This window comes from Mauremys reevesii, linkage group 2 (genome assembly GCF_016161935.1).
Source record: "Mauremys reevesii isolate NIE-2019 linkage group 2, ASM1616193v1, whole genome shotgun sequence".
In the NCBI taxonomy this organism is placed as follows: Eukaryota; Metazoa; Chordata; order Testudines; family Geoemydidae; genus Mauremys; species Mauremys reevesii.
In genome coordinates this window covers 83661570-83683313 of record NC_052624.1, presented here as the reverse complement: position 1 = coordinate 83683313, position 21744 = coordinate 83661570, and the positions used below count along the sequence as shown (strand labels likewise).

General features: G+C 44.7%; 1 protein-coding gene and 1 long non-coding RNA gene across 2 annotated transcripts; one reads left to right on the top strand and one right to left on the bottom strand.

Moving 5' to 3' along the window:
* Positions 1–8224: 8224 nt before the first annotated feature.
* Positions 8225–11721, bottom strand: CCR4 (C-C motif chemokine receptor 4). The gene is made up of 2 exons (XM_039527417.1): positions 11557–11721; positions 8225–10090 (listed from the first exon to the last, which is right to left on the bottom strand). The coding sequence occupies exon 2, from the start codon at positions 10078–10080 to the stop codon at positions 9004–9006; it is 1077 nt and encodes a 358-aa protein (XP_039383351.1). The 5' UTR covers positions 10081–10090; positions 11557–11721; the 3' UTR covers positions 8225–9003.
* LOC120399294 lies at positions 11672–18672 on the top strand. The gene is made up of 3 exons (XR_005595071.1): positions 11672–11750; positions 17090–17155; positions 18135–18672. It is a non-coding gene; the product is annotated as an uncharacterized LOC120399294 (long non-coding RNA).
* The last annotated feature ends 3072 nt before the right edge of the window (positions 18673–21744 follow it).

Genomic DNA, 21744 nt, shown 5'->3' with positions numbered 1-21744 from the left:
TATGTTTCTTGTGGAGGTGGATTACCAGGGGTGCTCCAGCCGTGGAGTCCTGGCGCTCTACATACCTTGCCAGTGTGGACACCTCAGGAGTTATGGCATCCGGGGCTGATTTAATGCTCTCGAACTTGCAAGTGTAGCCAAGCCATAAATGTCTGCAGGTGTTGACTGCGTGGCTTCTGACTCAGCAGCAACATGTGTGAATTTCACAGCATGAAGAGGGTTTTCTTCCAGTAACTTAGTAACTACCTTTAACATGAAATGCTGAGTGGGTGTAGCTAGTGTGAGATGCTTCAGAAGAATGTGCAAGAAACTTTATGCTGGGCACATATGAATTAACTTGCCCATAGTGGAGGTTTCTTCTTAACCCTGTAGTCAGTGGTTTGCTAATGCACTGAAGCATGAAGGGCTGTAGCCTTTCTTCAGGAATAACATTATATTTAATGCACAGTAACGTACTACATGGAAATTCTCATTGTCCATATAATAGTCTAACATTTTGAACAAGAAAAGCAGCTTGGTAATGTCTATACTACTTCAGCTTTTCTCTTCACTTCACTTCAGTATCTGCTAATGACACCAAGCACTCGCTGTACTAGTGGCTGTTCCTAGTAAATGGAGAGCAAATTCGTCTCTTTGTAGTAATATATCTTAAATAGTTTGCAGTTACTTAAAAAACAAACAAGCAAGCAACCAAACAAAAAAAACCCCAGTCATTTTTGATAAAATGCAAAACTGGCACGTGTCAGTATCCTGGGAGTTTTGGGGAGAGTGTGTGTGTGGGGGGCGGGAAGAGGGTCGGGCCACCTGAAATCATGTGAAAAACTGAAATATGTGGTTACTGTGCACAAACTGCATCCTCTGTATTGCTCTGAAGCAAAAAGTTAACACCTGTTGAAACTTCACAAGCAGATTCTTCAAGATTAGTTGAAACAAAACCATGATAAGGAGATAGTATGAAAGAGCTTATCAGGTGTGATAATTGACTCTAGTGTAAAAAAGAACTGGCAGGTGCTCAGTACTTTGCAGAGGATGAAATTATCTTTACCCCATATACATACATGCAACAATCCTGGCCCTGGCTTACTTATACATTATAAAGTCAGGCAATACAGTTACAACATACTCAGCACTGATTTTAGTGAGAGGTAGGTTTACCCATGGGAGGGGGCAGGTTTTTACCTGCCTTTTAAAAAAAATGTGTTAAATGTAACAAGAAAGTGGCCCTAGCCACAAAGTTTGGCTTCTGAGTTCAGGGAAGCTCAGATTTGTGGTATCAGTGCGGGTTCGTTATAGAAAGAGACCTGATCATCACACTTTGGAGTCAGGGTCCAGATCTGAATCAACAATGCCCTGTTGTGTTCTTATATCAGAGGGGTAGCTGTGTTAGTCTGGATCTGTAAAAGCAGCAAAGAGTCCTGTGGCACCTTATAGACTAACAGACGTATTGGAGCATGAGCTTTCGTGGGTGAATACCCACTTCGTCGGATGCATGTAGTGGAAATTTCCAGGGGCAGGTATATATATGCAAGCAAGAAGCAGGCTAGAGATAACGAGGTTAGTTCAATCAGGGAGGATGAGGCCCTCTTCTAGCAGTTGAGGTGTGAAAACCAAGGGAGGAGAAAGGATTGAACTAACCTCGTTATCTCTAGCCTGCTTCTTGCTTGCATATATATACCTGCCCCTGGAAATTTCCACTACATGCATCCGACGAAGTGGGTATTCACCCACGAAAGCTCATGCTCCAATACGTCTGTTAGTCTATAAGGTGCCACAGGACTCTTTGCTGCTGTTGTGTTCTTGGTTGCTGCCATTTCTGGCAGTGGCATGTGCTTTCACTGTTTGCTGTGTTACAATAGGATTGTCAGCATTACTCTGGCTATGATGTGGTGACAAGACTTTCTGCACCTGCAATCTTATAATGCTTATATCAACCATTCCTTTCCAGTCTTGTGCTTATAATCAGCCCTTTGTGTCTTTCCCTAATGAAATCACTGAGGTGCTTTTATGCATTTTAAGTGCTTTTCTCAATATTTGGCAACAGCATTTAAAACTAACTTTTTTAATGTATAGCAATAACAGCTTGAACAAATAACTGTATATGTAAACTCAAGCTAATAAACCGGGTGGTGGAGGGGGGAGATGCTGCTCTAAATGCAAGAGTTAGAAGTCCTGGTAGAAAAGGAATATGTATGTCCTGGAGTTGGGGCGTGTCACAGTTATGGGTCTCCTGCTGGTGACAGAGGAGCACTGATGTTGCTGAGGCAGCCATGCATCCTCACAACACAGCTAAACAGATGACAGGACAGAGACAAGAATATGGGCATAAAAGGAGCGACCTAGGACAAAGAATTGGATGGAAACCTTGGCTGTCAATGCTGGAATTTCCCCTGGCTGAGAATAAGGGAGCCCGAGCTAGGATGCTTCAAGGGCTTCATCGCAAAATCAAAAGGGACAAGTACAAGGTAATTTGGTGATTCAGAATAAAATTTATATTGCTATAACTTTCCTTCAGTTTCTGTATAAAGAGTGCCTGCACTGATGCAAGCTCCTGGAAAAACCACGCCAGACCCCCCTGTTTCTAAAACCACTGCACTTAGTTTTCTGTACCTTTTTCACAAGGTCTTCAAGTCAACAGAAGAGAGGATTAAATACTACATAAAACACCACACGGGTGTTCTGTGGAACTGAGATGTGGAAACACCAGTCTAAGAATGACTCAGTCAAGCGCCTGCTATGGTCCTTTGTGGTTCAGTAGGTCTGGACACAAAAGAATGAACTGCTTGGAAACTACTGTGCAGCTAAAGTGATTCTTCATTCATGCTCTTAGTGACAGAGACACATTGAAAGCCGTGCTTTATATTTGGAGCTGTTCTTAATACCTAGCTCTTATACCGTGCTTTTTAGCAGCAGATTGCCAAGTGCTTTATGCAGGGCCGGCTCTAGGTTTTTTGCTGCCCCAAGGAAAAAAAATGTTGTCTGCCCCCCACCCCAGCCCTGGGCTCCTCACTGCACCCCCCCTGCTTCCCCAGCCCTGGGCTCCCCCTCCACACCCCTGCCTCCCCAGCTCTGGGCTTCCTCCCCACCATTGCGCCCACACCTCCTGCCACCCCAGCCCTGGGCTCTTCACCCCAACCTGCACTGTCCTTCCCCTGCAGCCCTGGGTCACTGGTAACTCGCTCCCAGGGTGGGTCATTCAGCAGGAATTTTAGATGTGCACAGAACACAGACAGGATTGGTTCCCATATGGTTACAGAACTGCAGTAAAGTGGAACAATTTTCAGCTTGTGTGATTGGAGGATATCTGGATGCATATTATTAAACTGTCCTCCATAAATGAGGAAAAGTTGAGGTGCCTTTATTATTCTTTTGTTCCACTTTTTCTTTCTATGGGGAATTTGCCAATGCAATATCACGGTCTTCCTTTTAAACAAACAAACAAACAAAAAGGCAATGGCTGTTGAAAATAGCAATTCCAGTCCTAATAACCACTGGGAAGCATTTCTTGCTCAATTTTATCCTACTTTTTCTACAGCAAGTTACAGTGGATCAGTATATTTGATTTGGAAGGGGCAGCTGGGGACAAGGAGAAGGGAGGCTTAGATAGGGGGTGGGGTCCCAAGGGAAAGTTAGGGGCAGGGGTCCTGGGAGGGGGCAATCAGGGGACAAGGAGCAGCAGCGCTTAGATAGGAGATGAGGTCCTGGGGGGCAGTTAGGGGCAGGGGTGATCAGGGGACAGGGAGCGGGGTGTGTGTGTGTTTGTGTTGTATAGACAGAACTACACAGGATCTTTTCAGGGGGCAAGACAAATGCCACATTTATTATGATAATTTGATTTATGACCAATAACTAATATCTTAATCCTTATACACACACATTATACCTAATACCTATACACACACACATACACATTCACACACATCCATCTGATGTTCTGCAGCTGCTGCATAGTTACCAGTCCTGAAGATAGCTTGAGTTCATGGCTTGATTTTGCAGCTTGGATTCGTAGCTTGTGGCGGCTAACTGGCCAGGAAAGCCGGGCACAAGGACGAGCTGGGTCTCTGTTGGGCATGCACCGATGCCCTTCCATGTTGGCAGCAGAATGTTACCCTCCAAAGTCTTCCATCTCACCCATCCTTTTTGTAGGCTTTAGTTTGAATTCAGAGTCTATAGATCTTGCTGTGTTAGGCTGCCTTTGGGTTTGCTGATTGATTACCCATCAATTGCAGGCATGACTTTCAGCCTCGGACCTGGCTTTGATCTTCCTTCTATTGTACCTTTTCTTTTTAGGGTGGACTCTTCTTACTTTGTTAGGGCTCTTGTCTGCATCTTCAGCTGGTGGGGTTTGAACTCTATTTTATCAGGACAGGCTCAGGCTGGAGGTTGATTCCATCATCCATACATACCTTAGTAACACATTTAAATTAAATTAATAAGATTACAGCAGCGTTTGCAAAAATGAAGGTTGGAGGAAGCTTTTACAAAATGGAGTGTGTGTTTTAAAATGGGGTTTGAATTACAATATGGCAAACAGTGAACAGAAGTTACAATATAGACAAGTGTAGTGGATGGCAAAGTAAACAAGTTATATTGATAAAGTGAACAATTAAAAACAATTTCATTCATCAGTTCTACAGCTGGATGGGTTGGGGTTTCTGTGGGGGGCAGTCAGAGGGAGTGGATGGTGGCAGGGAGGGGCTACCCTCCCTCTCCGTGGAGTGTCCTATTTTTTGAATGTTAAAATATGGTATCCCTACCCTTCACAGTGCAGCTCTCCATTCACAGCAGGCTGTAGCATGAGATCCCAGCTACCTCACTCCCTTCCCCTCTTTCCTGTTGGTAGTGGCCAAGGGAATGCTGGGAAATGTAGTTCTTTCCCTGCTCCAGGGCTGGCTTTATAGGCAGGGAGCTAACCAAGGAACTACAGCTCCCAGGGCCCCCTGTTGGTTCTCAGCTCCCATGCTGGATCCCTGCCGCCCCTGCAAATGGGGTGCCCCAAGCACGTGCTTGCTTTGCTGGTGCCTAGAGCTGCCCCTGGCTTTATGAGGAAGGTCACCATCATCATCATCCCTATTTTGCCAATAGGAGGGATGATCACCTAGCCGGGACAGAGCCAGAAATAGAATTCCTGTCACCTGAATGCCAATTCAGTGCTCTATCCACTTGGCCACTCCCTCAGCTGTACAGAATTCTGGCTGCTGATCCAGCTGGTGCAGTGAATAATTGACTCTGATCACATTCATTAGTGCCCTCCCCTCCTCACCACTCTCCAGCCATCCTCAAGAAAAGCTGACAGTGCCCAGCTTTCACATGTATAGGTTTCTCTAGGATCAGTTTTACAGTGCTTAAAATTCTCTCTCCACTAAACAGTTTGGTGGTTGTCCACTTCATTGGCACCTATGGTCTATTAATTACTGTGGCCGACATTGACCCTAGCAGGGAGCTTGCACACAAAGCAGTCTCTGTGCCAGCTAAACCCTGTCATACCCCAAATGAGTGAGTGTGTGAGGTGTCCGACAGAACTGCCATAGAAGTGGTTGCCTCTGAGTTCTGGACAGAAAAGGCTCTACTCAAGGCAGTGTTGAAGTGACAGGTTGGTGCAGGCCTAGGCAAGGGGTTGTTGATTCCACATATGTGTGGATCCAGTATTCCAAACTCTCCAGAAAAGTGTGCAGAGGGACTGTTGCCCTTCTCTGCCCATAGACTGGAAGAACAGCTGGTGAGAGCCTGGATTTCATTCCCTGGTGGAGCTCTGGGCACAAAACGTTTTGATTTGGTGATTGCACAGTGATGGAGGAACTTCAGCCTGTATGAATAATAATCCCACATCGACTGAGTTTTACCAACCATTGACATCTGCTTATAGTCCATTGATTTCACTAATCGCTATTTTACTATGAAGGGTAGCAAGTGCATGATTTTTCTCAGCAATAAACACATTCCATTATCAGTCCCAGAATATTTACCTTTCAAAAGAACAGGCTCATCCTTTTTTTCACCTAATTATAAGGGTTGCAGAGTTAGGATTATTCTCTCTGAACCAATCTTGCAGTCCTGCTCGCAGGCTAGTCCTATTACAAAAATGGTAAACGAATGTATGCACATCAGCATTTACTGTGGAGCTATCATCATGGAGCCAATACATCATTGGTGTCTTGCGTGTGCTTAGGAACATAGGAGTTGCCCAAGTGGCTCAGACCCATGGTCCTTCTAGCTCAGTATACTGTCTTTGACAGTAGCCAGCATGAGATGCTTCAGAATGTGCAAGAAACTTTACGCTGGGCACGTATGAATTAACTTGCCCATAGTTTCTTCTTAACCCAGTAGTCAGTGGTTTGCTAATGCGCTGAAGCATGAAGGGCTATAGCCTTTCGTCAGGAAAAGCATTATATTTAATGCACAGTAACATACCACATGGAAATTCTCATTGGCCATATAATATTCTAATTTTTATGTGAAGATCTTGGTTTCAGTGATATCTGATGGTATCACAGGTTAATTCTGAAGTGGGGTTTTTTTATGTCTTTTAATCAGTTTAAAATCTGTTGCTGTTGAATTTAACTGAATGGCCCCCTGCTACAGGGTGTCACTGGCCCTTTAAAAGGGACGAGACCAGTGCCTATGACAGGTTAACTGACCTCCAGTTAGGCCTCAGGCATCTGAGCCCTGGAGGGAGGAGAGCTGGATGAGTCAGACAGGAAATGGGCAGAGAGAACTGCTGACATGGGGCTCCCACTGCTGCTGCCTGGGAACAGGGAGAAGGAAGAGCTGGAGCAAGAGAGGCCACTGGGAGGCAGGGGGCTGGGAAAGAGCCCAGGAGAGATGTGAGACGTCTATTATGCCCAAGGACAGAGTTTGCATAAGTGGCTTGTTTGAGCTTTGCACACTGGTGGATAACCCTGGGAGCCCTCCAGCCTAAAGGACGAGTGAGACTGATGAAGAGCCTGGTGTCACAGAAGGCGGTGTAGCCAGAATCCTTTGAGTCACGGTATTGAGCTTCAATTTGTGATCTGAGGTGTCCAAATTAATCCGTTGCAAGTTCCTGTTGGCTGGAGAAGGATCCTTGAGGGGCCCTGAGAAGGGGAAACTGATGGTGGGATGCCTGCAAGACCACCCCACACCAGAAGAAGGACTTTCCAGATGGCAATCCTATGACAGCCTGTATTGTGAGAGAGGGTAGATAGTAGTGATGGGTGTTGTCCCCAAATTGTATAGCTTGATGCAGGGCGGGGGGGAATGTAAAGGTTTAGCTGCTCCCTGAATGCCTCGAGTCACATACACACCTCAGGCAGGCCCCACCTTATCTTCAGTCTCCCGTCCTGGAAAGCAGTGGCACCTCCCTGCACTGCCCAGCTCTTGCTTCCCAGAGGCAGCTCATAGCACATTTCACCCAGTCTTCCAGGTCATGTATCCCATGTCATTTTATTATGTTTATTACAGTAGTGCCTAAGGGCAGCTCCAGAGGGCTTGGCACTGTGCAGGCAGAGTAGTGGAAGGTCCCTGCCCTCAAAGAGCTTATAATTTAAAGAGAGCAGAAAAGAGAGGGTAGGAGAAGGATTCTAGCACGCCAGCAGAATGACCCATGTGATGGCAGCAAACACCAGGTCAGTAGCACCATTTTAAAATGGTTAGGTTTAGTTAGTAGGGGATCAGCTAAATGGAAAGAAATGAGAAGAAGGTGAGGGGGGGCAGGGCAGAGGAGAAGAGGATAAGAGGGGCAGGTGTGAAGTCACGCTGAGGTGAAGAGACTGTGAGGGAGAGGAAGGGTTGGAGCAAACAGCACAGGGCAGTGAAAGCCCAGTCAAAACTGCAGAAAGTTCTCTGAACGTCTAAAGGTCCCTGCTTAGGAGCAGAAGCAACCAACTAGCTGTGCCAAGGCCACATTGGGGCCGGGGGGAAGAGGGATAGGCATCCCCTAGGTCCTAGTGCCCCCACAATGTGGTGGTCTCTCCTGCACAGTACTAGGTCCAGGGGGATGCTAGGAGGCGGAGTGGCCCTGGCTGGGCCCTCTTTTCTCCCTCACCTCTAATGTTGTGATTCCTGCTTTGGCAGCTTCTCCAACTGGAGACTTTTGTTGCTTAACGTCATTTTGTGAGGGGGCATTTTTCAAAGGCTTATTAGTCTTGTTTTTTAAAAAGAGTGTTGAAGTAATTTCACTTAAAAACATGACTAGGAACAAGATGTTTTAAATGATGCACATAGGATGCATTGTAGGTTTTTTTTCCCTAAAACCTCATTTTTTATTTAAAAATATTTCTAACAATGTCCATGTTAATTATTATGTAAAACTGCTATTCTAGGTAACAACATGATGGCAGGTTCATTCAAAATGTCTATATATGTGTGAAGACTTGTATAAAAAAGCATACATGACGTGGTATTACATATGTGGTAAACCATTGTACAATATAGGTCTTGGTGAACAGCAAGATTTTAAATATATCTTGTTTCAGTTTTCTTAGACACAAAGTATGTATTATCTAGGACATATTCAACAAGAAAGCATGCTAGATAGACAACTGTTATACATGAGGATTCTGATCTAACAAACCCTATGCCGATAACTGGATTGGACCCAGTACACTAAACGTGATAAGCCCTCAATATGCCAAGATTTCCAAAGCATTTTGTGATGACTGTTAAGCTTGTCCCCTCTCCCCCCCGCCTTCTTCTTTCCCCCTAGTGGGGCTCGCTGTTGGTGCTGATGAAGAACAAAAGGCACAGCATAGCACTGTAAATGCAGGTGTTGTTGCCACTGATTTGTAATATAAAATCAATTTTACATTTCCAAAAGCCTAGCCTAGGTTTCACTTCTCAAACATTTTCTCTTTTTTTCTCATTACATTCAAAAAAAAATCCAGAGGCAGGACTGAAAGCTTATGGTACATTTATTTTAAGGTGCTAGCTTATTATTAAATGCACATCTGTTCAGCTTAAATGAGACACTTTTTAATGTTGTGATGTTTGTCAGTTTTTCTTGTAACTGTGGTAGACACTGCAGTATCTTTACAGAGCATCTTGATCCCCAGTAGACTGTGTGTGGAATGAACTGGTTGATTCGGTGTGGTAAGTGGTGAGAAGTCCACAGCGTTTAAAGAACATTCTAGGTACCGCCCAGCTCTTAAAGAGCAACTTCACGTACTTCTTGAATTTTTCCCCCATAAAGAAATAGATAACAGGATTGAGACAACAGTGGAAAAAAGCCAGTGTTTCTGTCCCTTGCATTGCATAGTCCAGATCTTTGCTGATTTCACACTTTGTAATGACACCCAGGTCTTCCAGCAATTTTAAGAAAAGCACAATGTTGTAAGGGGTCCAAAAAACAAAAAACACAATCATGACAGCAAAGATCATCTTCACAGCCTTATTCTTTTTCTCACTTCTACAGTACAGCAAGGTTTTAATTATCATCGAGTAGCAAAAACTCATAACCACTGAAGGTAGTATGAGCCCTAGTATATTGACTTCCAAAGAGGACAAAATCCTCCAGTTTGTGGAATTACCAGGGTACCGTGGTTTGCAGGTGGTATGATTGCGTTCCTTATAGGATTCACTAAATATCAGCTCTGGAATGGAGGCTGAAATGGCTACTAACCATACAATAAGACTGGTAAAGATGCCATAGGTGACCGTTCTTGCTCTCAAGGCAAGCACAGCATGAACTATTGCCAAGTATCTGTCAACGCTCATGAGCATAATAAAAAATATCCCACTGTAAAACCCAACCAGATAGATCCAAGAAATGATTTTACACAATCCGTCCCCAAAAACCCACTGATCTGCTGCATAATAAGACCAGAAGGGAAGGGCGAAAACAAACAGCAAATCTGAGATTGCGAGATTGAGCAGATAAACGTCAGTCATGCTCTTCAGCCTCTTGTATTTGAACAGGACCAAAATGACCAGACAGTTCCCTACCAAGCCAAGCAGGAATACCAGAGAGTAAAGTGTGGGCAGAAAGTATGATCCAAAATTCTTGATGCCTTCTTTACTGCAAGGTTTTGGAGAATTGTCATAATTGTCATTATAGGTATCATTTAGAGATAGCAAATACTCGTCGTATTCTGTGGTTTGACTGGTCATTTTCCACTTCCTGAGAAGAAGCAGAAACAAATGTTAATAGATGCTCAAGGGGGAATTAAAAATCTTTACTGAAAATCGAGGCAACTTTGAAACAGTATCACCAAAGAAGTCTTTGAAAAGAACTTGAATAAGAATGAAGTCTTTGCAATTCTAATGCATGTTTCAACTGTGGTTTGAAACGCTAGGTTTTTCTTGGCTCCAGATCTCAGTTAACATTAAAGATTTACAAATCCATACTGGACAGAAATGGGGCCACTCACTGGTACGTTAATGGACACTCCTAGCACTATGCAACACTACATAAAAGTTTAGGGCACGCAGTGGGGCTGTTTGGTTTCAGTTGAAACTGCAGCTGGAAGGGAGGAAGGTGGAGTTTAATTAGCAAAATAAGTGACAGAAATCCTTCAAACCTAGGAACCAAATCATAAGAACTGAAATCCTAGTCCCAGTGAAGTAAATGATAAAACTCCAATTGACTTCCACCCACAGTATTTACTCAGGCAAACATTGTCTAAGGACCAAGTGAAAAATAAGCAAGGACCTCACTCTCTGACTCATTTTTAGAGCACTACTCCTTTTTAATGCGGTGTTTATGCAGTTCCTGAATATCAGCAGTAGGACTCTCTTGCTTAACAGTACCAGAAATTAACTTGCTGTCCAGAAAATATATATGTAGTTTCAGTAGCCTCTTTCTTCAGTGGCCAAGCGAATGACAGGAATTTGTTACATTAGTATGCATGTTCTGTTTTAGTAGATGTATTTTAATTGGCATTATTTTAAGAAGGGTACACTGCTCAGTTGGTGAACACAGCATAAAAAGACTGCATGTGACTGTAGGTAACAATAGCATTATTCATCCAAGCATTTCCTAACTTTTTGCCAAAGTGAATTAAGTCTCTCCACATTTTTGGAGGTTGGTAAGTATCCCCATTTGTAGAAGAAAATGAAACTGAGTAGGGTTAAGTGACTTGTCTAAGATCGTACTAGGACCAGGGACAGAATTGATAATAGCTGTTTTCAAGTTTTATGCTCCAGTCAGAAGAGAGAACTCCTTCCCACCCTGTAGTTGTGTTATATTGCAGATAGATATTGACTTGTTAAACTGAAGTACAAATTACATAAAACACCAATAGGGGAAAAAAAAGAAAGACCTTTAAACCAATGGTCCAGAAATTGCTTTTAGTGCTAGAGTATATAAACTGAACAACTCACAAGAATTAGTAAGGAGTCACTGCAACTAGATTCAGAAATTTTAGTTAATTTTAAAATGCAAATTCTACCCTTTTGTAATAAAATAAAAACTAAACATGAACATTTTGATTATGCCCATGTTTGAAAATTGTTCAATTTCAAAGTGAAGCAATAGCAGAAAGAAAACTCTTTAAAGTACATGGATACTTGCATAATCATATATATAAAACAAATGTATAAAATATACAAAATCACTGTTTCTGAATGGCATTTTGTAAATTGTACCTTTTTTCTCCCCCTTCACAATTGATCTGAAGAAACCCTTTGCCTGAAAGTGCAGAATCTCCTGTTTTCTGGGTAAGTAGGTGGCTTGCTCACTGCAACTGTGAATGTGATGTGGCATAATCTGAAAGGAAGTACAAGGTTTTTGTTGGGGAGTCCGTCTCAGAGCAGAGACATCAAATTCTGATGATAATGAGGTGAGATAATGTGCCTTTAAAAATATATATTGAAACAACCAGCACTTTCCTGCAAATGCCATGAGGCAGGGATTCGTGTCTTATTCCTTCTAGCTTCCTCCATTTCCAACTGGTGATTGGTCTTCTGCTTGTGTCTCTTTCTGAATTTACTTGAACACAGTTGCTCCCTTGTTTTCATTTCTCCCAGCTAGTTCTTAAGGACCTGAGAGGTCATGAAAGATTTATGGGATCTTTCTGATGTGAGTAGTTCATTGACTCCGGTGTAACATTGACCCCCAGGAGGATTACTCCTATGAAAAGGGACTAAAGGATGAGTTAATTAAAAGCTGAGAAAAGTGCCTATAACATACTCTTTGAGCTGTTCAATAATCTGTTTGGTTTTATCTTTGCACATGGGCTTTCCACATTTTGCTCTAACATAATTCTCTAAAGCAGGGGTTTTCCAATGCCTTCCATGTGTGTACAATATCTTAATAGGGAGATTGTCTCCTGGTTCGCCTAGCATGGCATTGCAAAAGCACGGATTGCCTTCCTCTTATTTATGGTGGTGCAGACCACTTTTCCCTCATTTACAAACACATCTAATTCCATTGGCAGCTGCAAGAATTGCTTAAATGGAAAATAATATCAAGAAATCACTGTGCATTTCTAGCTGGCTTTAATGTAATACGTTATGACTGAATGCTCCCCTGTATTCACACCACACTCACTATTGTAATAATCTTTGTACAAAATATGCCTTGTGAGGTAGCATTTGAAAATTAGTAACTTGTTGGTCAATAGTATCATGATGAAATGTACATTGTCGTCATCATCATCATGTTCCTATTATGCCTCTGGTGTTTAGAGCAGTGACGAAGCTCCTCCCTCCTGTCTGTTTCTGGCAAGCCTTTCAATGGTTCCCCAGCTGTACACCAGGTTTTTCAGCTCAACTTCCACAGCTCTTCACCATGTTATTTTTGGGCAGCCTCTTTTTCACTTGCCTTCATGTGTCCAACTTATTGCTACTCTAGTGATTGAATCAGTTTCCATCTGAAGCACATGACTGATCCATCTTCGGCACCTCCTGGCAATGATGGTGTTCCGATCCTCTAGGCTGAAGTGTGTTAATAGATTTTGAGATTGTTCTGGGCCAAAAGGTATGGAGGATTTTTCTGAGGCAGGTTGTATGGAATGAAGACAATTTGGACATGTCATACTTTCTCATTCTCCAGCATTCTACCCTATAAAGTAGTGTTGAAAGTATGCAGCACTGATAAATCTTGAGTTTGGTTTTGGTGTTGTATTTTGATCATTTCCAGACTGTATTTAAGCTCCTGGAGGTGTTCCTGGCTTTACTGATTTTGTTCCAGATGTCCTGGCTTGTTCCACCATCCTGGCTGATGGTGCTGCCCAAGTATGTGAATGTTTCTACATTGGTGAGAACATAATCCTCTATCCGTACTGGTGATGATAAGTCAATATTAAAGGTCATGATATCTGTCTTATTGTGATTGATTTTCAGTCCAATTTGCTGGCTGAATGCGTTGAGTCGAGTTGTTTTTTCTTGTTGTGTGTTGGGTATGTGATAGGAGAGTGACATCATCCGTGAAGTCCAGGTCTTCAAGGGATGAGAAGAGTGTCCATTTAATGCCTCTTGGCATGTCTTCTGTTCTACGCCACTGTGACATTCCCCTCTGGTGTTAACTGGACTGGTGATCTATAGGGCTCTCCAATCCTAGACTCTGGGAGCCAGCCTTACCCTGCTCCGCTGTGAGGACCCCCACTCTCTGGGCTGTTCACACACAGCCTCTGGCATGTAAGCTTCTCCCAGCTACTTGCAAGCAAATGACACTAGCCAATATCTCTGGTCCCAGACACAAACCTAGGAACCTCCGTCTTGCAGTGTCCAGTTATGCCTACTGCAAGCTTATATGAGTTCGTCAATTTAACAAAGAAATTGATATGTACCAGGCTTGTTATCCCAAGGACAGCCTCTGACACACTTCAAACCAAACACAGTGCTTCAGGTAGAATAAAGAAACAAATGTATTAACTATAAAGATAGATTTTTAAGTGATTATAAGTCAAAGCAGAACAAGTCAGATGTGATCAAATAAAATAAAAGCAAAACACATTCTAAGCTGATCTTAACACTTTCAATGCCCTTACAAACTTAGATGCTTCTCACCACTGGCTGGCTGGTTACTTTTCAGTCAGGCTCTCCCCTTTGATCAGCGCTTCAATTGCTTGGTGGTGGTGGTGTCTGTAGATGTAGGTGGAAGAGAGAGAGCGAGCATAGCAAAATGTCTCTTCCTTCTATCATGTCCTTTCTTTTCTCTTGGCTTTGCCCCACCCCCTTCAGAGTCAGGTGAGCATTACCTCACCACAGTCCCAAACTGACCAAAGGAAGGGGGTGACTCCCTTGAGTCCATTGTTCCTATGAGGCTGGGCTGGGTTTGTCCCATCTATGCCCTGATGAGGTGTGAACTGCTTCTCTGTTCTTGGAGAGTTTTTGCATGGGCTTGCTTTAAGGATAGATTTTTCAGCCTCATAACTATATACATGAAATTATAACCTATAACCTTACTATAACAATTACTATAACATCACTATAACAACCATGCTGAGTGCATTGTGAGCCTTCCGAAGACACCCAACATGACAAACTTTGCATTGGATACCACACAATCATTTTATAAAGATGAACATGGGGGTGTAGGGTGTTCCCATGAGGTACAGAGTGTCACAGCCGCATTACCCAGTTCATGGCAGTGTTGAAGAGGATTGCAGACATGACACACCCCTGATGTACTCCTGTTTTGACTTCAAAATTGAGCTCACTGTAAGCAACGCTGCATATAAAGTTGAAATAGAAGGCTTTGATTATGATGATTATAAGGAAAGGAATTCCATATGCCCGCAAAATGCGCCATAAACTGGTCTTGTGAATGCTATCAAAAGCCTTTTCAAAGTCTATGAAACTTATGTAGAGTTGCCATTGCCATTCTAAGCACTGTTCTATTATGTTTTTTGTAAGTGAAGATCTGATCTGTGCATCCACGCCCTTTCCGAAAACCAGCTTGCTCTTTTCTGAGAACGCTATCAACTGCCTCTGATATACACTGGACTATGATCTTACACAATACGTTGCTTGGCACAGATAAAAGTGTGATACCATGCCAGTTGTTATAATCGCCAAGAGTTCCTTTTGTTTTTGTATCTTCACTATAATCCCATTGGTCCACTCATCTGGCACTTTCCCCCTTTCCTAGACTGATGTAAATAAAGGGGACAGAATAGATGCTGCTAATTTAGGGTTTACCTTGAACAATTCTGCATTCAAGTTTATCCTTGCCAGGAGCATTCCCATTTTTTAAGAATTTGATGGCTTGAATGATCTCTTCCTTAGTTGGGGTGTCTGTGTTGATATCAAGATCTTCTGCCTCCTGGATGTTTGCTTCCTCTTTAGGTGGCTCCCTGTTCAGCAATTCTTTGAAATGCTCTGTCCAGCACATTTCTTATTCTTTTTCCTTTGTTCCTGATGAGAATGTTTGTTGGTATCTGCCATTTACCACTGATAAGTCACATCATTTTGTAGACGGTTCCTTGTTTACCACAAGCAGATGCATATAATGCCGTTTGTCTGCTCTCACAAGGTGTTTGACCTCCCAGTGTTATGCTTATAAGAAGCACGTGGGATCTTTTTCAGGGGAAAAGGCAATATGCTGTGTTTATTGAAGATACAATTATCATATGCATTCAATCTCTCTCTCTCTCTCTCTCTCTCTCTCTCTCTCTCTCTCACACACACACACACACACACACACACACACACACACACACACACACACACACACACACACACACACACACACACACACACACACACACACACACACACACACACACACACACACACACACACACACACACACACACACTCTCTCTTTCTCTCTCTCTGTCCCACCAGTTGATGATATAGTTACCAGTCCAGACTCTGAATCAATCTAGTGGCCAGCTAGGTTGATCACGGGTAGGTAGAAGCCATGTTCTCTTGGTTGTGACACAATGCTCCGGGGAAGTCTTGGCAGGACGAACCCAAAGTAATCAATTGTTGTTTGACGAGTGCTTGTTTTCTTAAATTGTCCTTCTCATCTTTTATCAAGTTCCTCAGGAAGTTATCCCATGCTGGTTTTGATCACAGCTATCTTGTTCCCATTGATAGGTGCCTGTCTCATCTTTAGAGCCGTCAATCTGCCCTCCTCTGACATTTCAATAGGGGTGTGTTGCAGCCTTCTGGTGCCCTTGTATCTGTCTTTGGTTCCTTCCTAGACCATCTGGTTCAGCGATGACCTTCATACTTATCTTTTAACACACACATTCCTCATTCACATACAAAACAGGATTAATTTACACAGAATATTTTGAACAAGAACATCAAATTTCAATGCAAAAGAAAACAATCATGGCATTCTTTTACTTAGTTTAAAATGCTAAACCTACAACAAATTGGTGACCCTCAAAGGTCTGTTACTGCCTTGAAATCAGCTCAGACACAGATTCCGGCTGATGAATCTTTACCAAAAGGCCCATTAAGCCATTCCTTTCTGCTATTCTCAAAAATGGTGGCTGGCAGGATGTGATCAAATCCTACACCAATACATTTAATACATGCTACATTATTATTCTTTATCCTTCATTCTAAATTAGATAAAATACAAACATAAAATCCTACTACTACACTGGTGTGCCTGGCTATACTGCTCATGGTATTTGTCCTTTAGCTTCTGGGATTTAGTGTCTAAGACTTTTTTCTTCAGGGCTCGTCTGGTTTCTATGGTGTTCCATGTGCTGGGTGTAATCCACTCCTTCCTTCCCTTCTGCCTGTAGCCTAGACAGGGTTCACTGCTGTGTTTATAAATTGCTGTTACTTTGTCCCACTTCTTGTTGATCTTCTCATCTGCATTCCCTCCTCTTCATCAAGGTCTGCAAGTGCTTGAGACTGTTCTTTAACTGCAGAATGAAGGCTTTCTGTATTTCAATGGACTTTAGCTTGTCAATATCATAACATCTATGTCTCTTGTTTGGTGGACCCACACTTCTCAGGTTTAGCTTGATGGAGGCTGTCACAAGGTGATGGTCGCTGCCAACATCTGCACCCCTTCTCACTTTCACATCTGTCAGTGGGCGTCACCATTTGCCATTGATCATGATATGGTCAATCTGGTTCTTATCTCTGCCATTTGGAGAACATCATGTCAGCTTGTGAATTTCACAATGTTCAAATAGGGTTCCGCTGATGACTAGGTTGTTCATATTACAGAAATCAACAAGCCTTTCTCCATTTTCATTCATAGTGCCACACCCATTTCTTCCCATTGCTCTGTTAGGAGCAGAGCATGAGGTCGGGGAGGGCACCTCTGGTGAGTACACATTTTCAATCAAACTGTAGGGGTTACATGCTATTATTTTTAATCTTGAATCTGAACAAAAAAATAGGTATAGTGATTATCGGTAGCCACTTCAGCTACAACGAGGGTGCTCACCAAAAAAGATTATTCATCTCCCTGAGGGTGACCTGGGAATCCTCCCTTGAGATCTCTAGGAAGTTTTCATGGAGGTACTCTGCAATTCTTTGCAGAAGGTTTCTGGGAAGGGCTGCCTTATTTCGTCCACCACAGTAGGACACATTCCTGCACCACTCCAGTATTAACTCTTCTGGCATTATTGCGGCACACAGAATTGCAGCATAAGGACCGGGTCTGTACCCAGACGCTTGCAGCTTCTGCACCCTTTCCGCCTCCGTTACCCTCAGGAGAGTGATATCACATTTGGTTACCTGGGGAAACAGGGGCAGTTTTAAAAGCAAGCCCTTAAACTGCAAGCAATTCGATAAGTAATCTGCCCCTGTTTGGTGAATTCTGGGTAACACAACCACACTTTCCTGAGCATGCCCTGGTTGTTGTTGGAAGGGATTACCCCGTATTGCAGCCAGCATTTAAAGAATTGGGGGGACACTTCCTGTTCGTCTCCCTTCCACCCCAACCTGCTGCCGCTTTTGTAACAATCAGACTATTTGCAGGGCTTTACGCTGGTGCCTGTCCTCAAGCACCATTCAGGTTGCTATGGGAAAGGGGGCTGTGCTGAGGTTGGAACCATTGATCCCAAGGATATCTTAACAAAAGCTGCAGCACAGGACCTCTCGCCCATGCCTCATGGCCTCACTCACCGTGGCGGGAGCAGCAAACCGACTCTTGCGGTAGCCTGCAGTTCTGCTTATATTGTGGCTTGCAGGGAAGTGCATGGAGGGGTGTTTCTTTTATTAAAAAAAAAAATTTAACCTTGCATCAGAAACAATGTTTGCCCTGTCAATGCTACCCTTGTGCTTGGTGTTCTTTGTAGCTAAAACCTTGTCCGTCGGTGCATCCTCCAAAGCGGGACAGAGACTTTGCCAGATTAGAAAGCAGAAAAAGAAGACTCGTGAGGACATGTTCAATGAGTTAATGCGCGCCTCTGAGAGCAACAAGATGGAGCTCAGTGCATGGAGAATTGCACTGTCCGACAGCCTGCACAATGTTCGAGAGGACAGGAGAGCATGCAGGGAACATGAGCATGACACACAGGATGAGATGGTGCGGATTATGAGGGAGCAAACAGACGTGTTGAGGTTCAAGAAAGGCAGCTGGACGCTAGAGTCCTGCTGCAGCCTATGCTGAACCTGCTGCCATTATCACCAAGTTCCACATCCTCCTCTCCCAGACATCCTAGGATGCGTGAGGGAAAGTCAGGTATCTCTTGCATTCAACTCCAGGGAAGGGTACACCTTTGATTGCTATTGCAGTGCAATTGTAAGCAAGCTGTCCTTGTTTCTCCCCTAGCCCCCACTGTTATCTTACAATGTTATCAGCCCCTTATCCCTGGTTATTACTCTTTTTTGCTGTCTCTCTGTGTTTATGAGCATAATAAAAATAAGTGGACTGAGGAGAAAAGGCTCTTTATTCATTCAGCACACTGTGGTTACTAGGGGTGTAGTTTACAGGGGAGTACATGCAAAGAAGGGGACAGCTTGGTAAGGAACAACACAGATAAATGTCACATTACTGTGAATCATTGATGAAACTAGTTTTCAAAGCCTCACAGAGATGCAGTGTTCCTCAATGTGCTCTTCTTCTTGCCCTGGTGTCTGGCTGCTCAAAATTGGCTGCCAGGCGAGCTGCCTTAACCTCTCACCCCTTAGGGAACTTCTTCCTTTATTTCACAGATATTATGGAGCACACAGCAACAACAATGGGGATATTGCTTTCACTGAGAGCTAACCTAGTATGCAAACTACGTCAGCGAGCTTTTAAAGATCCAAAGGCACATTCCACCACCATTCTGCACTTACTCAGTCTATGGCTGACATGCTCCTTACTGCTGTCCAAGCTGCCTGTGTATGGCTTCCACTCTGCTCCATGCACCGTGGGATAGCCATGGGTGGTGGGTCACATAGGCTGGGGGAGGCTTGGCTCCCTAAACAGCCAGGGCTGACTCCACTCCCTGCCCTGACCGCTCCATGCCTGTGACTCCAGCCCCCACAGTGCTCCGAGTTTGCTGGGGTGGCATGCTGCCTACATTCCCGTGCTCCAGAGCAGGGCAGGCTGTGGCTGGCGGCTGCCCGCACTCTGGGGCTGGAGAGGATAGGGCCACATGCCGCCCGCCCTCCCATGCTTCAGAGCTGGGGAAGCTGTGGCTGGCTGGCTGACCTGCCCTGCCCCAGGCTGGAGAGGCTAGGGCCACCCGCTGCCCACCTTTCCGGTGCTCCTTTGGGGCTGGGCGGGCTAGCCACCAAATTGGGCCGGTGGCCGCTGTGTGTGCGGGGGCAGCTCTGCGGGGGGGAAGTAGAGGGGGCTCAGCTCCAGCTGGGGGCAGTGGAAGAGGTGGGGGTCTTGGGAAGAAGGGGCAATCCCTGCTTGTGAGGATGCGCTCAGGGGTGAGCTGGAGCCGGTTCGCACCGGTTTGCACGAACCGGTTGTTAAATTTAGAAGCGGTTTTAGAACCGCTTGTTAACTGGCTTCCCTGCGAGGGAAGCTTTGATGGGCTCTGGCTGGGAAAGGTGTAATTCCTCCTCCCGGCCGCCAGAGGGCGCGGTGCTGTGCTGCGGGAGCCATGTGGGCTGCCTCCTGGCCCTGTTGCTGCTGCTGTTCCTCGGACCTCTGGCCCTGGGGCTCCCGCTGCTGCCTGATGAGTCCCCGGCTGCGTCCTGCTGCTCGGGCTGCTCCCAGCCGCTCTCCCCGTGTGAGTACCTGCATCTCCTGCCCACACAGCCCCTGCCCCAGCCACCACCTGTCCCTGCCCCAGCCCCAGCTGCAGCCGCCCACAGCCAGCCCCTGTCCCCAGCCACCCCCAGCCAGCCCCTGTCTGCATCACCTGCCCACAGCCAGCCCCTGTTGCAGCCAGCCCGTGTCACACTCCCTGCCTCCAGCCAGCCCTGCCCCATGCCCCTGTCTGCAGCCAGCCCCATGTCCACTGGTGCCCTGCAGTTCCCAGGGCAGTAACCCTGCTCACCTGCTTCAATGAGGGGGGGGGGGGCAGGGAGCAGCTGGGACCCCACATGTGCACACCCTAGGGTGACCAGACAGCAAGTGTGAAAAATCGGGACAGAGGGTGAGGGGTAATAGGAGCCTATATAAGAAAAAGACCCAAAAATTGAGACTGTCCCTATAAAATAGGGACATCTGGTCACCCTAGCACACCCCAAGGGAGTGGCGGGGACCCACACATGTGAAAAGGAGCTCATTTTTAGTTCAGGCCCATCTTTTTAAAAAAGAACTTTAGGTAGGGTTAACATAAATCTGTATTTTCCTGGACATGTCAGGCTTTTCGGTTCTTAAATTGCTGTCTGGGTGGAATTTTTTAAATTTTAAAAATTCCTCCCGGGAAAGTACGGACGTATGGTAACCCTATTGGTACAAAAAAATACATGCTCTGGCACATCCCTTAAATCAGAACTTTTTATAGAGAACCGGTTGTTAAGATTTTAGCAGCTCATCACTGGATGCGCTCCACTGATATCATGAGCATAGTGGGAACAAGCAAAATCGACTTGCTTAAATTGGAGGCTCAATGTCAACTTAAATAAAATAGACCTAATTTTGTAGTGTAGACATACCCTCGAGTGTGACCTGGATGCTGTTTGACTATTTGTGAGCAGCCTAAGTGGAAGCTACAGCTAGGGTGACCAGATGTCCCGATATTTGGGTGGGGTCAGGACACAATTTCTCTCGATATTTCGCTCTGCCAGTAGCACTGTTTTTTTCCCCTCCATTGGCAACACTCAGCTTTTTTTTTTTTTTTTTGCTTCACCGGCGGACCCCCCCCATGTGTCCCGATATTTTCTTCATCTCCTCTGGTCACCCTAGCTACAGCATCAAAGCATTACGAAGCACCCAAGATTGCAGGACAGGCGGTCTCACCACTCCTCCCTCATCTTGATTACACCCCAGAATGTGAGATATGTGTCTAAACTGTTTTGAAAAAAGTTAATAACACTGTCTCCTATTGCTCTGCATTTCATACCCCACCCCCTTCGCACTGAGAGTGGCCAGATTGTGACATAACACTCAGGTATCTGTGTTCACCCTGGCACAGACTGAACTCACTCGTGTGTGGCACTAAGACGTCTGGGGACACACCCTGAGGATTCTTAGCTCTGCAGTAAGCTGAACTACACTATGACTCATTTCCCATAAATTATGAAGGAACTTCTCTGTCCTTTCTGGGCACACGAGGGAATTGTGGCACTGGAGGACTAGCAGCACTGGTTGTGGAGCGAGCCTGCATCCACACTACAGATTGGTTGTGTTAGCTATTCATAAATTGTGCTAATTTGATGGGTCAGCTAACTTGAGTTAAAAGCAATATCTCACTCGAGTTTAGAGGCTGGGACTCAAATTCGGGGCAACACTTGAGTTATGATCTGAGCTAACTTTGCAGTGAGCACAAGCCTTAACACAAGGTAAAATCCTAGAGA